Source organism: Emydura macquarii, unplaced genomic scaffold (assembly GCF_026122565.2).
Source record: "Emydura macquarii macquarii isolate MOO-44397 ecotype Brisbane River unplaced genomic scaffold, CSIRO-AGI_Emac_v2 contig_3390, whole genome shotgun sequence".
Classification (NCBI taxonomy): Eukaryota; Metazoa; Chordata; order Testudines; family Chelidae; genus Emydura; species Emydura macquarii.
The window spans coordinates 2,854,013-2,873,487 of record NW_027133527.1 but is presented as its reverse complement, the minus strand read 5'-3'; the positions used below and the strand labels follow the sequence as shown (position 1 = coordinate 2,873,487).

The following is a 19,475-nucleotide window of genomic DNA, read 5'->3' as shown; positions in this document are numbered from 1 at the left end:
ACAGCTACGTCTATAGAGCTTGGATATGATGAAGAGCAAGAGTGTACCAGGTTACGAGCAGCGGAAAGGTGAAGCGTCTCTTCTTTTTTGAGTGACGGCCCTTAGATTTATTCCAAATGCGGGTGAGCACCGCCTGCAGCTTGGAGGTGGCTGCAAGGACGCAAAGGGTAAGACCAGCTGCAGGCCGGCAGGGATCTACGGTGGCGTCAGCGGCTGCCCGCTGGTCGATGGCATAGTGCACTGTGACGGCACTTAGAGATCCAATGGGTGCTGCGACAAATGGCCACGAAGAGGCGTGGGAAGGTGTGAAAGGGGCGAGTCCTGTCCAAGAAGAAGGCCAGTGCCCTGCGGCCATCCAGGGAGTGCAGCGTCCTGTCTGCGGGAGTGACGTGGGGTTTGGGACAGAAGAGATGGATGGATGGTTGAGATGAAACTCGAGGTACGTCTTCACTGACGGCAGCAAATTCGCCGCCATCAGATCGATCTATCCGGATCGATCGAGCGGTCAGTGACGACCCGGACGTCGACGCATTAAAACCACCCCCTGAAGGGACGCAGCACTGCGTCGACGGGAACGCATTTCCCGTCGGTGCAGCGTAGTGAAGACGCTGCGTAGAAGAGAAGTCACGAAGTTGATGGGAGTTAGGCAAGTGACTCCGTGTAGCTTGTGTAATTCCCGTCGACTGCCGCCGAATTTCCAGGTAAGTGTAGACCTGGCCTCAGAGACGACCTTTGGGAGGAATGTGGGGCGAAGCCCCAGGGAAACCTTGTCTTTATGGAAAACTGCATATGGGGGGGGGCAGGAGGGAGGTGATCCATCATGGCTGCCAATTCGCTGACCTACTGGGCAGAGGTGATGGCCACCAGGAAGAGGACCCTGATGGATAGATGGGCCGGGGAGCACATGGCCAGAGGTTCAAATGGAGGCGGGTTCAGGGCAGACAGCACGAGGCTGAGGTCCCAGGAGAGTCTGTGAGAGCACCTGTGACTGTCCTTGTGTGCGTCTCACGTCTCGGCAGTGCCGAGCAGGAAGCTAAGAGCAGGGCGCTCACCGCTGGTGATGGGTGGGGCACCGCCGGCCCGGGATCAGACGCTGCACAAGGCTGGAGTGCTTCTGCCATGAGCATCGCAAGGCCTTGAGGGGAAGGACTTGTAAATATCACAGCGGGCAATGGTAGAGGCAGCGCGTGTGCTTGTCGCACATGGAGAACAAGCGAGGGCACCAGACACAGTTCTTGAACCCCAGAACACACGGCACAATCCCCCAAAGGGGTCGGGAGAAGCCCCATTAGGGGCTACTGCATACACTAACTAACGTATTTACAGAAGTACACAGAGAAAGGACACAGAACTAACTACCTACCTACCAGAGACACTTGTTCTCCTAGAGCACACGAGCATGAAGAGTGGATTCCAACTCCGACCATGTGGTAAGAGGGAAGTGAGGGCGCCTTGCCCCGCACGGCTTCTTATAACCTTGCATGGAGCAGGTGGCGATATAAGGCAGCCGTGTGGCTCCACGGACACCGCTGCTGAGAACCTTCCGGCTCCAGCACATGGCGCGCATGCACACCCCGCATTTGGAACACAGATAGGGACCATCACTCGAAGAAGAACATCTGGCATCTCAAGGGAAGCTGAGGAAGCTCCATCTCTTCAGCCCAAAACCCCACACATAGGAAACACACCATACCTACAGGAACAATGCCGTGAACCCAATAACTTGTGCCAATGTGCATGAGACGTGCATTCCTGTCATTTTTACTAGTGAGGGTCCCTGATCTCTCTCTGCTGCACAAGAAATGAGAATAAAACAAACAATAATAAACTTTCATCCCAAGATCCTGAAGTGTTTTACACAAAACTAACTAAGCCGCATAGTGCCCCGGTATGTATTAGTGAGGAAAGAGAGATTAAGCCCATCAATAGCAAAGCCAATAATAGGACCCAGGAATCCTGACTCCCTTTCCCCTTATCTAACCAAATTAATGTTTTTACAGCCCTTTACCATCCTCAGATGAAAGGTGCTATGTGACTGCAACGTAACATCATTATTACTACACTGAGTTATGCAGCGCAGATTCTCCAGGATAAGCGTTGTCAGGTTGGTATTATTATCGGCCCGGAATTAATCAAAACATTGTGAAAGAGCTAAGCAAAGAAGTTGAATCATCTTGCAGGCGGAGGCCTCATCCCCGGGCTTCCTTTTGTTGCACGGTTTTTAATGGCAGTGCCTTAATTTGCAGGAACATTAGTTACTTCATTTTCTAGCCTCTTTCTGCTCACGCACCACCTGCAAATTGATTGTCCCGAGTACAAAAATAGATGAAAGAAAAACAATTAGGCAAGGTATGCGTCTGCCTCATCAGATCTTGTCTCAGCTGAATGGACCAGCTAGAGAAAGTGTCCCCACATGTTTACAGGTGAAATTTCATGATCATTTACAAAAGCTGGGCCACTGCATAAAGGGGCCCCACCAGACAGCTTTCGAAATTTAGGTGTGATAAAAAATACATTGATGCAAAATTTAGAATGAAAAAAAGAAGTCACCATCCAGGTATTTTCTTTTTAAAATTCATATGGAAACATGCTTGCTGTTTAAAAATAAATACACCTGTCTCCCTATTGTTTGCAGTCCCTAAATTGCAGCCCTGTGTTAGCCCAGGAAAACCACAAAGTGAAACTGACTATAAACAGAGATGAAACTGACTAGCCCAGTTTTAGTGTCCCAGGTGAGAGAAGTGCAAGAAGTAAACAAACCACTTCAAAGGCAAAAAATACAGTTTTAAAAAATGATTTTGCTCTGATTAATCATAGGTGGTTAGGGAAAGACACATGGCTGAAGGGTTTTCCCAGATATGTGCAGTGCTACCAACATTCATGACATTTCGTGTTTTGTCCTAAAGCCCCCAGCTCCTGGATTCAGGTGATTACGTGAGTCTCCCGGCTTGCATTTAAAACAAACTAAGTTTCTAGCCCTCCAGGTTGCAGATAAGAGCTTGAAAACATGCACCCTGGCGGCTCGGAAACCAGAATGCAAATAAAGACCTTAACATTTATTATTTTTAAAATCTCGCGATTTTTAAATGGATGGGTTTGGCACCACTGACTTCCATTGCCTGCGACAGCTGCATTCAGGGCAAGACCAGCGGGAGGAGGGAAAAGCTGACTTTAAGGCCAGGTCTACACTAAAAACTTAGGTCCACCCGCCCACCCCAAAATCCACATCCCTGAGCAACGTAGTGAACCCGACCTAACCCCTGGCATAGACAGCGCTAGAATTCTTCTGTCCATGTAGCGACTGCCTCTCGCGGAGGTAGATTAACTACAGCAATCAGAGACTCCCTCCCGTCGCTGCAGTGAGCGTCTGCACCGAAGCACGGCAGCGGTGCAGCTGTATCTGTCGCGGTGTACGGGCAGACCTAGCCGGAGGCCTTTTTGCAGCCCCCTTGGATGTTGAGGCTGACCTGTGCCAGGCTGGACTCTCATGAAAGATGCATGCGGAAGTACATCCTGAATTATGGCAGCTGCCATAACTCCAACTGGCTGCCCACAGCCCACAGCCCCCAGGGGGCTGCTGCAACTATGCGAGGCGGTAAGGACACACGCTCTGCCCTGGGAGGTGGCGTAAGGGGCCGTCAGGACAGCTCCACGCCCCTCGACAATTCCAGCACAAGGGGGATCCTCAGGGGGCCGGGGAAGCTGGCATCAGGGTCGCTCTTGCTGCCAAGCAGATGGTTCAGGGCCCAGGCTATGTCCCTTTGTCTACACACTGGTGGAAATCTGGAGTGACTCTACCGAGGCCAACACAGTTACAATGTAAAGCAGAGTTGCAGAGGCAGACCCATGCAGCCCAGGGACAGAGGTGCACCAACCCTATCTGGGGAGCCATTGCAGGGACCCCCACGCAAAGAACTCCCAGATGCCAGAGTCAGCGGGGACTCTTGGGGAAGGGCGCATGGCTCTGACCTGTTCAGCTCGGGATCCAACGGAGCAGCAGCATGCGCCCCCCGCCTCCAGAACAGAGGCTGTCTGTAACCAGTCCTGGAAGCCTTGCTCTCGCTGGTGCCAGGTGAACTAAGCTCAGGACCAGTGAGTCTGTGGCCATAGGAGTGGATGAGTTTCCCCAGATGGAGCCAGGCTCTGTTTCCAGCCAGCGACATGTTGCATCGCCAGCGCTCCACATGGCTTTACTCGCCCCACCATCAAGGATCTCCGACAATGATAATGCCAAGGATGTCGACTCAGCACCATCAGCCCCCAGCCACAGAACATGGGGCTGGGTTTACGGGGAATCGTCTAGCCCTCGATTGGCACACAGAGTCCAGTAAAATGGGCCAGCTTAATGGATTCGCAATTACCATGTGCATTCAGGGAGGACCTTTCAACCCAAGGCAATCAAAGCACTTAGCAAACAATAATTAATTGTGCTCACAAGGCGTTTGTGAGCGTGGCTTCACACCCATTTTACAGGCAGGTAAACTGCGGCATGGAAGCCACTGGGGGATGAGTCAGGAAATGGGAATGTGTGGGGGAAAACAGGAAAGATTATCTGACCATCTTGGCTGTAGGAACTATCCAAAGCTGGGTCACATGCTCCATTAGCAACACCAACATCACTAGAGCAGATTTAATCTCCAGAGCCATTGATCCATCAGCAGCGCAAAGATTCACAACAAAACGTAGACGGATTTCAGAACGAGCCCTTCTGAAGCAATGACCTAGATTCCTGTATTATTATCATTACCCACGGTCTGTCTGACTCCGTGTTCCCAGAGGGTGCTCCCCAGCACACAAAGTAAACAGGTTAGCCATACACCATGTGCTCTTAAATGAAACGTTCCTTAGCTCTGACTGTGCTGCGCCACAATAGCAAAGGGACACTGGCTGGTCAAAAATCAGGGGCTCAATACTACCCTTGCTTCTACTGGTTTTACACCAGTGTAATTCCATTGACTTAAGTGGAGTCACTCCAGATTTATACCAGTGGAATCCCACTGACATAAGTGGATTCACTCCTGATTTATACCCGTATACCCTCCATTGGCTGAAGTGGAGTCACTCCTGATTTACACTGGTGAAACCCCATTGACGTAAGTGGAGTCACTCCTGATTCACACCAGTTCAATCAGGCCCTTAACTATTTTTAAAGCACCACTTGCTCTTGCACCACTTTTACAAATTCAATCATAATAAATAATAAAATACTAATCACCCCTTCTAATCAATAACCACCGGATTTCGCAGCCCTGCTGTGGTGCGGTTACTTAACAGGCAGCAAATTAATCTTCACAATGAAAAGGAAAATGTGGGTCTGGCTCTGTTACCCTCCTCCCCTTCCCCCACCATCACCCCGCCCCCGGTACCTTCCCACCAGCAGCAGCTCCTGCTCCTTGGCATTCCGCCTGATCTTCTTCCAGATGTCCATGGTGAAGAGGGTGCTGCTGCTGTTGAATACTGAGGTCAGGGAAGACATCAGGGCGGCCATCATCACTGCAATCATTAACCCTCGCAGCCCTGGAGGAGAGAGAGAAGGACCACCACACTTCAGGTTTCATCACCGGGAAGCCGTGAGACAGCTCTCATCCACAGCCCACTGTCTTTCTGTTGGCTTCCCTGCTCATTGGTGAGTCTGCATGAGTTCAGACTGTGTGGACAGCATCTCGAGCAATGGAGCTCTGCACGATGATGATACTGTAACATAAATGATAACAACAACAAGCAACACCTACTACATACATCCAGCACTCCTGAAATGCAGCCAGCTCTGGGGAGGGAGGCAGCAGCCAGGATAACACGTTGCACAGCAGCGAGTGGCTGACCTCTATCGCTTATGGAAAGTACCATGGGAGCATTAATGTCCCCAGAGAGCTGACAGGAGCTCACTTTTTAGGATCCCAGCTGGCCTCACAGCATGGAATTCATTCATTGGAGGATGGCCTAGTGGTTGGAGCAGATTACTTTAAGCCAGGACACCAGGGTTCTGTTCCCAACATGGCCATTAAGCGGCTGTGTGACTGCGGGTCTGTGCCTCCGCCTGAGAGAAGAGACCACTCCCACCTCCGTAAAGGACTTTCAGGTCCTCGTGTGAGAGGCACTAAATCAACACAAAGGATTATTATACACTGGCTGGACGCCTGTTCCTGCCTAACGCATCCATGGTGATGGATGTCACCCTAGAGGGGTGACGAGCTAACCTGCCCTCCTGTGGTGCCAGGTATTATAAACCAGCTACTTGGGCCACGAAACCTCCTCCTTCACCAATGTGAGAATCAGTGCAACAGACGTGCCGTGTCCTTGCAGGGAGAGAAGAAACAGGGCCTGGAAGCAAGGATTCTTTAGCCAGCCTGCTGGACCTGGTTCTAGCTGCCTGGCCTTACCATGGGGGTCCCCTAATTCCTGGCCTGGCTCACCCAGGGGACTGCTGACCTCAGGGCAAGAGGGCAAATCCCATTTCCCCTGCCACGTCTTGCCCTCTTGGGTTTGATCAATGGCCTTTGGCTTGGCAGCGGTTGAAACAAAGACGTGACTGATCATTCCTCTTGAAAGACACCTGGGTGAGGCCAGCCGGGTGATAAATACAGCAGCGGCTGTATCCTCCCAGGGCCTGGAACAGCCAGACTAATCCCCCAGTAGTCACGCTTTCCGCTTCCTCGTTTGGAAACCTTTAGTGGGAAATCCCAAGAACGTCAGGCTGGTTTTGCTGTTGGTGGAGAGCTCCACGGGGCAGGACTGAAAAAGGGAAGCAGCCCCCAGGACGCACCCAGGCCCGTGAGACAATCAGCAGGGCCCCAGCACTGCCAGCGCCACCCCAACTTACCGCTGGGCATCAATTCCACCACCAGCTTGGGGTAAGCGATGTTGGAGCAGCCCACCTCGGACCCGCACACTCGGACGCACTCGTTGGGATCGACGCAGCCGACAGCGTCTGCAACAACACGGAGAGAAGAGGCTCGACCCTGCAGGCGTGACCCGAGTGCAAACCGCCCTCGCCCTGGGCAGGCTCTCTCTATGAGCTCGAACTCCCAGCTGGGTCCTGATTGCCCAGAGGGTGGCTACCGAGCAAGCCTCCCCCACTAACGGGCATCAGACCATTTACCATGGTCATTCCCCATGATCTGTTTCATCCTTGGCCGGCGCTGCCCCAGGCTGCCAATCAGTGGCATTGTTTTGTAACGGGGGCTCTTGTCTTTGGGAACTGGACCGAGCCCCCATCGGACAGCAACAACCTTTGGTCGCTGCTGGTCTGGGCTGGATTTGAACCGGAGGTTTAGCGGTGAAAGAGAGGCAGCTAGCCTGGTGGCTAGGGGCACTGGCCTAGGATCTAGAAGACCTGAGATCACTTCCCTGCTCTGCCACAGACGTGACACCATAGGCAAGCGGTTTAGCCGCACAGGGCCTCAGTTTCCTCCTCTGTACAATGGGAATAATAGCGCTGCCCTGCCTCAGAGAGGTGTGGGGAGGATGTCTACATTAAAGATCGTGGGATGCTCAGGTACTATGGGAACGTGGGGGCAGGGAGCAGATAAGGTCCACAGATAGAAAGAGGCAGTACATAGCCTGTGAACAGGATTCTGAGTCACTCTGGCTGAAGGTGCCTCTGGCACTCTCCAAAGCCACTTGAGCATCACACCATCGGCTCGTTGCGGTCAAGACTGGCAGAGCGCGGCGTGATGGCCACAATTGCAGCGTTTCAGGCCAGAAGGGACCATCAGAGCAGCCGGTCTGACCTCCTGTGTATCACGGGCCCCCAGCACCCACCCACCCAAATCAGACCAAAGCGTTACAGCCCGTGTTGGCCTGACTCAAGTCCGTCACCGCCGGGACATCCGCCTGGCACTGTGATAATCATTCGAGCCGAATCAGCGCCCAGCAGCTCCCGTCGTGACTCTGACTGCAGCTGGCCATAGGGCTCAGCAGCAGTGCACCAATTCTTTAGGGTTTACAGGGGCGCTGAGTCCTTCTTTATTGTCCCTGCAATGAGATAGCTGAACGGACGGAAACTCACCACGGGCGTACATCTCAGTGCCTCTACTGCTCTGCACTTCTTAATCCTTTCAGTAAAGGCAGGGCGTAGCCCAGACTCATTTCCGCATCTCCTTTACCATCCTCAGCCACTCCCCTGATCTAACTCTCTTCCAAGTCCCCTCCCACTAACATCAGCGGGTGCTTGGCTTGGGCCTGTGGCTACCAGGTCCAGCGCCCAGCCCGGCGGACGAGAGACGGGGTCTCCATCATTCCACCCAGGACTGATTTTCAAACAGACCTTTTAAAGGATTTTTGCAAAGAGTTCCATTTCCCCCTCCCCGCGACACCCAGCATTTCTCATACAGACTGCCCCTAACTATTCAGGCAGAGGTAACACACTGGCAGGGCCAGCAGGACGGACCTGTCAGGAGCACAGACGCAGGTTAGAAATCCCTTGGCGTAAGACCAGAATAGGCTAGGTTCATCCCTGACTCCGCTAGAGCCCAGTGGAGTTCCCTCCAGGATGGATTTGGCTCAATGGGTCCAACTAAATAAAGGGAGTTGGGAGAGTGACGGCCCATCACGCATGTCAAATATGGTAATAAAGGGGTGAAAACAGAGCTGAGCAGCCCCTCGCGTCTGCAGGTGAGCAGACTCAGAGCCAGACTGTGCAGCTCACAAGTTTTCTGTAGCCAGCAAACTCAGGTTAGGCAGCATGGCCTAATGGTTAGAGCTGGGGGGGCAGGGGTCTGGGCATGAGGAAACCTGGCGTTCTAGTCCTGGTTCTGCTGCATGGTCATGAGCAAGTTGCTGAATTGCTCTGTGCCTCCGTCTCCTCATCTGTAGAAGGCTGCTTGAATTAATGGTCGTGAAGGGCTTTGAAATTTAGTCCAGATCTAGTAATGAAGCAACAATAAATGCTCTGCCCGCCTGCAACACCTCCCACCAAGGTGAATCGCAAACAGGAGTTAACAACGCCTGACGACAGCCTGTGATTTTACAGACAGGGAGTCTCAGGTGCAGGGAGGAGAAGTGACTGGGCCCTAGTCACACAGCGCGTCAGTGGCGGAGCTAGGGACAGACCCCTGGTGTATTGATGCTTTGCGATTATCCAGTTATGTTTCAGATGAATAATTAATGAATAAACCAAGTCGCCTGTCCTCTAATTAGCATCACCCCTTTACTCCTACCTGCCTCTGGTTTTTCTGGACCCAAGAGGCATCGTCTTCCTCCCAGCTACACGCTGCTCCTGGATTTGGTACGGGACCATCGATCCGTAGGAGGCAGAATAAATCATAGCAAATGATGACAAAAATCCTGAGTTGCAGATGAACGGCACAGACGGACAACATCCCTTCCCGAACCCAGGCGGCGCGGAGTCCGCGAACCCAGCCATCGCTAAAGGCAGCAGCGCAACGGAAATGGGTGGAAGACGCCCAGTGACAGCACTCAGCTGGGACACACCAGCCACGTGGGTGCCCGCCCAGGCTCTAGGCACTGGTGTAACTCATCCCTATCAAGCAGGCGGCTAAGCACATAAATCGTTCCAAGTAATTGGTTTATGGCAGAAACACCCCCATGCCGCCGACAGACACGCTCGAACGCAAGACGACTCCAAACAAACCACAGCCCCGGCCGGTGGACTAGCTGGGAAGCCAGACCAGGAGGCTATTAGAAAGCGGGGGCAGGCTGCGTCCCACTCAGGGCCAGGCAGTGACTGAAAAGCAAACGCAGGGCCAGACCCTCTGCCGATGTAAAGTGGCGTCGCTCCACTGACTTCACACCCCGATCCTCCACCGCGGACACAAAAGCCTGGACGGTACCATTCTCACCCCCGGGCACCTAGAGGAAGGTACCCTGTTCTGCACTGGGAGGGCAGATGGGTGTTTCGGTGCGCAGTCAACGGGTTAGACCTCAAAGGGGTGATCTGAACCCCCAGACGTCGAACTGGGCTCCATAGTTACATTGTCAAACCATCCCCTCTGTGCTTTCTCCCATGCGGCCCCTCCCACCTGGGAGGAGCACCTCGGGAACACCCCCAAAGCCACCTCATTATCCTCCTGCACATCCCTCCTCGGCCATGAGGCCTCCCAAAAACATGCACGGCTGCTGGTGGGCTTAGACCACTATCTACCATGCTGCCCGGTATGGACCCTTGGATTCCTTGTACTCCCCCATCCGTCTGCCTATGTCCGCCTGTCGTCTCTTGTCTAAGATTGTAAGCGCTTTGGGGCAGGCCTGTCTTGTTCTGTGCCTGTACAGCGCCTAGCACCGCGGAGTCCTGGTCCACGGCTGGGGCTCCTACACACTACGGAAATCCAAATAATTAAGAATAACACCATCAGATGCATCCTCGGTTAACTAACGCCATAGAGTACAGTACATTTAAGCTTCAAGCTAAGGGCCAGACGCTCAGGGATTTCAACGGAGTTGCTTTCCAAGCTGCAGAGCAGACCACTGGAGTGTGCACGTCTTCACCGGTGGATAATTAGTTCAAATAGATCCTTCCCCAAGACCGTGTGATCCCTTTGTAGGTTTTATGTCCTGAAGACCCCCTCTGCCCCGTAAGCGTTGGTCCAATAAAAAGCATGGCATCATCTACCTGGTGAGCTTTCCCACATGCATTAGTGTCAATGTTTTAACTCACACACACACGCGTTTCAGAGCTGATTCACGTGCGTCAAGTGTCAATGCACTCCAATGGGTGGAGGTGCACCCAATCACAGCAGCTTTGGGTTCCACCCATCCCAAGACATTTAGGGCCCTGATTCAGTGAGACATTTAAGCACGTGCCTATCGTAACCCACATGTACAAGCCCACTGAAGTCCTTTGTGCTGCTCATACACGTAAAAAAAGAGACAGTCCCTGCCTCAAAGAGCTCATGGTGCCTTACTGAGCTGGGGTTGCAAGGGAAACAGCAGTGGCCCTATAATGATAACTCCAGCTACCGTATTGTCTTAAGGTGGTTTTGTAACAGCCACGTATTCATTTGTGTTAAGGCAGCATCTAGAGGCCCCGTCCGAGATCAGAGTCTCGCTGTGCCAAGTGCTGCACATACATACTGTGAGAGAAAGCCCTGCTCCAAAACGCCTACAGTCTAACTAGCAAAGACAGACTGAGTGGGGAAATAATCCCCTCCCCACTTTACAGAGAGTGAACTAGGTCCAGGACTTCCAAATCTTCTGCCTGAGGGACAAGTTTAAACACAAAGTCTTACTGAACCACCAAGAGAATTGATTGGGAAGCACTTTACATGGGGGAATTATTTCAAAGGGGCTCCATCAATCCGATGTGACACCAGAACTCCTCAAAGCATCATCACCACCAGCAGGTGACAGAGCTGTTGGTTTCTGACTTGCCAGCCTCGCACAGAGCGGAAGGTGCTAGTGTGCTGGGCCAGTTTGGAGCTGTGGGTTTATCAGAAATGTCTTTTCTCCAGCAACAGGCAATTGCCACTGTTGGTACTTTTAAAAGCATCGGTCCCTCGTCACACACCAAACGGGTGCCAGACATGGACAGGCCCCACAGCGTGACACAATGTGAGCCTCACTTTTGAAACTAGAATCTTTGCAGCTCTGGATTCATTGATGGAGAAGGTGCTTTATCCTAAAACAGTGAGCAAAATGATGGACACCACTGAGAATCCAGATTCCATCGACTCCTGGGGAGTTAATCACGTCAGCGTAAGTGGCCCATGGGGAGTAACTCTGGATTTACACGACTGTGAGAACTTGACCCTGATTCTTGAAAACCCTTCGCATTAGCTGAGTTCCGAGCGGACGGTTTCAAAGGGATTGGCGGGTTAGAAGCTTTTGGCTTGTCATTTCTATTAACAAAGCCTGCATATTTCTCTTTCTTTCTTGCAGTTGTTCGTTTAATTTGCTCTGCTGCAGCAAGTTCTAGGAAGCACATGAACTTGTGTCCCCCTCCCCCCCCCCACCCCGCTTAGAGGCTGGTCCACTTAAGAAGATAAAAGTCTACTATAACTGCTAGCTATTGGAGGTACTCTGTTAGCTCAACTGGTAAGGACTCATCCTGTTAGCACTGTAAACCCTGCTTCCAAGGCTGCTGTCAGGATTGGTAGTACTTGGTACAGCAGGGGTTAACAACTAGAGCAGATTAGAAAATCGGGTGGGACGGTCTCCACACAAATTTTTACTTTTCTTCTTTTTTTTTTTTTTTTTAAATTAAAGGCAAAAAGCTTTTGCCAAACACTGAAAACACTTCGGGTTTGGGGGCTTCATTCTGGTTTAATGGAAATTCAGAACCATCAGGTCCCCAAAACCCCAATTTGCCTTTCAAATAACCATTTTGAACGACAACTTTCAAGAGGCTCAGCCAGTCGGGCCGGGCAGTGCTCCAGCAGCCGAAGGGGATCTCTGTGTCCGCAGCTGGGCACTGCACTAACACACCCAGCGAGCTTGCAGTATATGAACCAGGAGGAGCGTGATAAGCCCTGGACACAGCCCCTCTCCGTGGCCTTGAGAGATCCGGGAAGCAATGGGAGCTGGCGCTGTGCAGCACTGACAGATCAGAAGAACAGAAGATTCCTGTATTCCTCCTCCTTTCCACGCTATGCCGGCATGTCTGCACTGCACACTGCTGAAGGAGTTAATGGCCTAGGCAGATACTGGGAATGTTTGAAGACAGCAGCATGTGATTGCAGGTGGGGCAGGGCGGAGCTATGAATCACTTTTTTTTTTTTTCCTCCTCTTCTTTTCCCTTCTTGCTATTACCTGCCCATTTCCACCCTGCTTACCGGCGAGCGCCCTGCACGAATCCAGCTACCAGCCCCAGGAACCCTGGAGAAACTGATCAGGCAGCAACAGGCAGGATTTCGCTACGGTGACACTGATCGGCAGATCCCATTTGAGAACTACAGATCAAGAGAGGAAGGATCGGGCTGAGAAACCCACACGGCTGCTGCCTATCCGATTTTCTGGATTTTTTTAAATTGTTATTTTCCTTTATATTTTATTTTATTTCATTTTATTCTATTATCTCCTTGTGGGAAGCGGCAGACGGCGAGAAGGAAGTGGATCTGGTGGTAGAAGATTCGAAGGGATTCTGCCACGAGGAAAGCCCCTGTGCGTGACAGAGAGTCACCTATCACCTGGCTTACAGACCTGGAGACCTGGGAGTCTGAGGAAGAATCAGCTTTTCTCTGGTTTTGTCTCCCACTTGGCTGGGCAGAGCCCATGAGTAAACGAGAAACCAAGTCAGCGTCTCCTGCGTGGAAATAGCCAGAGAGACAAGAGGCTTGAGGCAAAGTGTGTAAGGGCTTTGTGGAGAAGCCAAGCCAGCCAGAGACGGGAGAGAGGGGCCCTTTGCTGTGTCTAACTCAGGAAAGAGAAAAAAAGCAAAGTCATTTTAAAACTGGCAAATAATTAACTCCTTATTTATTGTCAGGCTCTGACATTCACTGGCGTTGAAGGTTCCCTTCTGTCTCTGACTCTGTTTGCCAGGGGCCATGGCTTTATCCCAGGTGCAGTGTCTGGATGACAGCCACATCAACTGGAGATCCAGCGAGTCCAAGCCAGAGTTCTTCTACAGCGAGGAGCAGAGACTGGCCTTGGAAGCGCTGGTCTCTGATGGGCTGGAGGCCTTCTATGCAGTCCTCAAGAAAGAGAACATCCGGGACTTTCTCTCCGAGCTGGAGCTGAAAAGGATCACGGAGTCGCTGGAAACGTACGACCCAGGTTCTGAGTATATCCCACGGCGCGGGGGTGGGGACAGCGACGGCGACAGCCCAGGGGGCGAGGGAGAGTTGGCGCCCTCCTTGGAGTACTGGCCCCAGAGATCCGACCGCTCCATCCCGCAGCTGGACTTGGGCTGGCCCGAGACCGTCGCCTACCGTGGGGTCACCAGGGCCACGGTGTATATGCAGCCGCCTATCGACGGGCAGGCGCACATCAAAGAGGTGGTGAGGAAGATGATTGCCCAGGCTCAGAAGGTGAGGTGCGCGCTGATCGTTAGGGCAGGAGTTCACTCAGCTATCCCAAGGGGGGCTAGATCCCAAAGTCCTGCTCAGCCAGGCAACCACCACCCCCACTGCCCTCCAGGGGAGGGCTGGCTCAGTGATGACTGCACGGGCTGGCCCAATGTATCATCTGCTCTTCCTCATTAAGCTTCACACCCGTGTTTATGGCTCAGATCCTGCCGCAGCTGAGGCAAGGAGCTAGACACCTGATCCAGCTTCCACGGGAAACAATGGGACTCTTTCCACTGACTTCCCTGGGAGCTGGACTGGGCCTTGGCAACACAGTGGTTGTGGGGCTAAAGAAACACAAACTGTCTGAGCCGCTTCCTCTCTCCAAGCCCCAGGTGTCAGCTTTCCTCTGATGATTATTATCTCCAGGGTGCCGGGTAACTGCACGTGGCACCGCAGAGCGCAAGGGGCCAAATTCCAGCCCTGGTGAACAAGTGAAGGCTGCTGGCATCGCCCCAGCTTACATTAGGGATGAATTTGGCCCCAGGTCTTCACGTTAGTCCTAGTCAGTTTCATCCTGGTTAACAAACGATGCAAAATTGATCAGCGGCTTGCACGGTCCAGGAACGTTTGATCAAAAACAAAACCCGCCCAACTTCTGTGGTAGACATTCAGTAAGACAGGCCCCCAGGAAAAGGTCCTGGAGCTCAGTGGTTCTCAGCCAGGGGTACGCAAACGTCTTCCAAAGGGTACATCAACTCATCTAGATAGTTGCCTAGTTTTACAGCAGGCTCCATAAAAAGCACTAGCCAAGTCAGCACAAACTAAAATTTCAGACAGACACTGACTTATTTATACTGCTCTATAAACCATCCACTGAAACCTAAGCACAACATTTACATTCCTATTGATTTATTTTCTAATTCGATGGTTAAAAATGCGAGAGTAAGCAATTGTTCAGTCACAGGGGGTGTGACACTTTGGTATTTTTCTGTCTGATTTTGTCAGCAAGTCGTTTTTAAGTGAGGTGAACCTTGGGGAGTACAGAAGACAAATCAAACTCCTGCAAGGGGTACAGTCGTCTGGAAAGGTCAAGCGCCACGGCTGTAGCTGATTACGTCCGGCCGTTGCAAAAATGAGACCAAGCAGCTTTGCTGCATCTTAGCATTTAATAATGGTCGGATCAGGACCTTGAGAAAGACCTTGGGAAAGACCAGTGGGTTGGGTGGGGAGCCACGAATGGCGAAGTCGTGATCCAGAGATGGCCACTGATAAAGTGAGGACTGGTTTGGGAAACGTCTTCACCCAGAGGGTGATCGGGATGGGGGAGGTGAGGGAAGCAGGTAGAACAGGTATGTTTAAGGAAATGAGGGATGTGTGCTGAGGGCCTCCTGTGATCAGCCTGTGGAACGCCCCTCCGAATTAACGCTGGGAGGACTGAGAAGGAGCTGAGCCTTGGCCCGGGCGTGCTGAGATTCAGGCTCAAAGCTGCAGTCGGCTGCACCTGGCTCTGCCCTGCCTGGCTGCGTGACTCCAGGCTGATTCTCAGGCCATTTTCCAAAGTGACCTCGGACTTTCCGGGCCTCAATTCTGGGCGACTCAGCTCGGGGTAATTGACTTGCACGGCTGCGCCGCATCCACCACTCCAATGGGAACGGTGGGCGCTCAGCCCCTCGGAGAAGTGGGCCCCAGGTGTCTCCAGTGGAGCACCGAAATCAGGGACTACTTTGACAGACATGGGCCTTGACCTGCCCCTGCCTCAGTGCCCCCAACCAGTACCATGGGGGTAATGACTCCTCCCTCCCTCCCCTTGCAGCTGGGGTGAAAGAGGAGGGCAGCCCCTGGGCCCTTTCCTCCAACATGGAAGTTCTTCCACCTGAGACGCACACACGGCGCCCACGCGTGCCGCACTGACCCTGCAGAAGTCACATCTTTGCATCCTGACATGACCTGGTCCTGAGCATTTGCCTGCTCCCCAGCTTGCGTTTCACAGTCAGGAAAGCAACTCAGGGAGTGTCTTTGATGCGCTTGGATCCCAACAGGAATAACAGCCCATCGTCATCTAATTATAAATCACAGCAAGTCTCTCTTCAAGGACCTTGTCGCCAGAGGGCTGTGTATTTGGAGAGGGCGGTTTCCTGCGGGCCCTGTAGCTGGCGGAGAGCGTGCTCTGAGAACACGTTTGGACCAGTTCTGAACGCGGGCTGCCGCCGGCTGCAGCCGGGGCTTCGGTCTCTCCGACATGCCGTGATCAGTCCATGCCGCCAGCCAAACTGCATCTGGAACCAGTTTAGAGGGGAGCCATCTCTAAACCGGCTCGCCCACCGCTCGCTGAAGGCAGGACAAGCATTGGAGTGGGCTTCCCGGTGGGCTTAATCCTTCCACAGACTAAGGAAGAAGGAGCCTTTCTCTCCCCTTTCAGCTGCCCCAGCTGTCGTCACAGCTGAGCTGGGGGCGTCTAGCTGAACAAGGAAGGGCTGGTTGAGGGAACCCGAAAATGAAAGGAGAACGTTTCCTGTCCCTCCTTGGATGTTCGGCTCTGTCGGAAAGAGCTGGCGCTCCGGGAGACCGACCTAAGAGAGACACGTTTGTTTGCACCTGTTATAAAGCTTCACGGCCTGGCTCTTAACCGACCACCGCGGTGTTGAAAGCCAAGGCAGCGTCCTGTTCCCACGATGCAAGGCCGGACCACACCAGGCGACCAAGTCCCTCAAGCGTCTACTGCAGCCAACATCCCGGGAGTTGCTGCTGCGGGGCGAGGGAATGGGGACCCCCGCCGAGCGCACAGCTGCACTCCGGCTCGCGGAGCGTGGTCCAGCGTTCCGCAGGGTGCTGGGGCCACGCGGATGGGTTGACGGCTCAGCCACGGGGCGCGATCGCCCGAGGAGGCGCCAAGCGTGCAGCCAGGCAGGCTTCGAGCCAGCGGTGCTGCCTCGCTGACGGGGCATGGCCAGTCGACAGCAGTCCCTGGCCCCGACTCGGTGACACTGGCTCTCCACCTGCTCGATCGCCGCGTGGCAGAGGGCAGCCTAGCAGGAGGAGATGCAATACGGGAAGAAAGACGCAGGCGAATATTACATGGGGATCCTGGCACCAGCCTCTCCTCTGTTTGTAAAGCACCGAGATGCTGGCATGGAGGCGGTAGGCTGGGCAAAGCATTCCCTTACCATTCGTGAGAATGGCCTGTTTTGGGGCCTGGCTTATCGTCCCTGACCCTGGTTCAGACACTCCCTGCTGACTCCGCAGTCTCAGCGCTTCCCCCCTGACTCATCTCACCAGGCGGATGGCTAGTGCATGCCCACGCCGTCCCTGAGCGTCTGACTCAGACGGCGGCTGGATTCCTGTCCCTGCCCTGGCCCAGACCCCATCACCTGGCTCCTGAAAGCGGCCAGGCTGGTTGGGATGCTGCCACCGTGTTTTGCTGATGTCATGATCACTGGGGTCACTGCTGTCCAGCCGCTTCCCAGTCGGCACCTGCGGATGCCAGGACCAACCAAGCACGCGCGGACGCCCAGCCACGTCCACCACTTGCCGGGCTCCCAGAGCGGGGAAAGAAAGCAGCTGAGGATGTGCCAGCTGCACCAGGAGCAGCTGGATGCTGACCTCGCAGCTGCAGAAAACCCTGCTACATACAGAGGAGAGATGCACGCATAGCGGGGAGGAGGGGGATCCCTTTGCAACTGCATCCCCAATTCAGCGCCTTTCTGATTGCTTTATCAGGGGGACAAAGTCTGCTCAGAGAAGGCTGGCGAGTGGGAGAGACGGGAAGCATGATCCAGTAGCTCAAGCAGAGCGCTAGGGCTCAGGAGATTGGGGTTCTGTTCCCTGCACCGCCACAGGCTCTCGGTGTGGCCTTGGGCAAGTCACTTCACCATTGTGCCTCAGTTTCCCCATCTGGAAAACAGGGCTGATGAGGATAATCTCCCACGCCGGGGCCGTTGTGAGGCTCTGTTCATTACCCTCTGTGACGTGCTTTTTGATCCTGGGGCGGAAGGGGCTATAAAAGGAACGAGGATTATTAGGCGTCTACGAATAGCCGGATATCTCTGGTCATTCTCCTGTTTATGCCACTCGAGAAAGTATGAGCCAGATCCTGACCTGGTGTAAAGGGGTGTAGCTCCATCAGGCTTTTAGTTGCTATCTTTGCAAAGTTAGCCAGGCCAGACCGTCTCTCCGTTATACCCACAGCTGCTGCTTTCTCACTTTAGGAGGTTTTTTTTCCCAGGTCATCCAATGATGAAAAAGTGCTACAAGGCATTTTACCTACATCATCTGGAATTTCCTATTACATGCAACGTGACTGTCTCCTGCCAACAGCTTGTTACTTCATGTTCTGGGCAGGCACTGCCCTGCATCTGGCTGGGAAGCACGAGTGCGTTTCTTTCCCTGGCTTCCTCAATGCAGACTCAGCACTGAACCTTGATCCCAGCAGCAGTTTAGTGACTGAGCATGTTTGGCCCATTCAGAACTTAAAAAAAACCCCAATAATAATAATAATCCCAAGAAGAAAGCAAAAACGCTCTGGTTGCTAGTTGTGTACATAAGAGCAAAGTTCCTCTGACATCCTTACTGACTGGTCCAGCGCAGTGATCAGTTTAGTTTGCATGCTCTATGTGCAGCCTGGAGGATATACGCCCCTTCCACTGGGTTTTTATTGTTTAGCAAAATCTCCTCTCGTGTGGGCAGGAAGCAACTCTCTCTCTCATGATAAACTCCAGCTATTTTGACTACAGCTTCACAGAGCTTGATCAGGCCTCAGTGCATCTGGCTGTGCTGATTCAGTTTGAAGAGGGAGATGCAATCTCACCAGCAGCTTGCAAACTGGGTGCTAAGTGCAGGCAGGGCAGTGTTGCCTAGTGGTTATGGGAAGGGAAGGGAGTCAGGACTAAATTCTACAACTGCATAAAGCTAAGCACTCATGTGGGTGTTTGCAGGATCGGGTCTACAAGGCTAAACATTTTGCTGGGTTTAGGGACTAAATGTACTTTGTGGAATGGTAAACAGGAGAGCAAGTGGTTAGAGCAGAGGGTGGGAAGGCAGGACTCCTGTCTCTAAAAGGGAGTATCCCCTAGTGAATAAAGCAAAGGATGGAATGCAGAACCCCTGATTCTATTCCCAGCTTTTCCAATGACTTGGTGAATGACCTCGTTGTGCCTCAGTCTTACCCATCTGTACAATGGGGATAAGATAGACATGAGACAAAGACGCAATATTCAGATGAGGTTTAGGGCAGGAATCAGGCTCAAGCACATGCCAGGGCTAAAGCTTTTGATTCCACGGCACTGAAATCTCACTGACTGTTCTCATGAGCTTCTGAACCCAATCAGCTGAAAACCTCCTCCGCTCAGGAGTGCTCCCATCTGGAATGGGCGAATTCTCAAGCGATCAGCTGTTTTCACACGACTTTGGCCCCGGCAGAGTTGAAATAGGAACATATTGAAAATATTGGCCTGGAACAAAACCATAGGAAGTGGGTTTTTTTTAATCTGCCCTCAGAGTTTGCATTAGAGATTCCAGGTCTGGTTCATTGCTAGTATAATCAACCTTATCAACCTGCCGAGGAAGTTGTGAGGTTCA

General features: G+C 52.8%; 2 protein-coding genes across 2 annotated transcripts in view; one reads left to right on the top strand and one right to left on the bottom strand.

Annotated features, from left to right (window-relative positions):
* The window catches only part of SLC5A10 (solute carrier family 5 member 10), a 76,714-nt gene that overhangs the window by 9,383 nt on the left and 47,856 nt on the right, over positions 1–19,475 (bottom strand). Inside the window, exons 10-11 of the mRNA XM_067534362.1 lie at positions 6,821–6,928; positions 5,367–5,517 (exon numbers count right to left, since the gene is read on the bottom strand). Of these exons, the coding sequence (XP_067390463.1) occupies positions 5,367–5,517; positions 6,821–6,928 (259 nt within the window). The remainder of the gene's footprint in view (positions 1–5,366; positions 5,518–6,820; positions 6,929–19,475) is intronic.
* The window catches only part of FAM83G (family with sequence similarity 83 member G), a 31,761-nt gene continuing 25,725 nt past the window's right edge, over positions 13,440–19,475 (top strand). The window contains exon 1 of the mRNA XM_067534360.1: positions 13,440–13,922. Coding sequence (XP_067390461.1) covers positions 13,440–13,922 — 483 coding nt within the window. The remainder of the gene's footprint in view (positions 13,923–19,475) is intronic.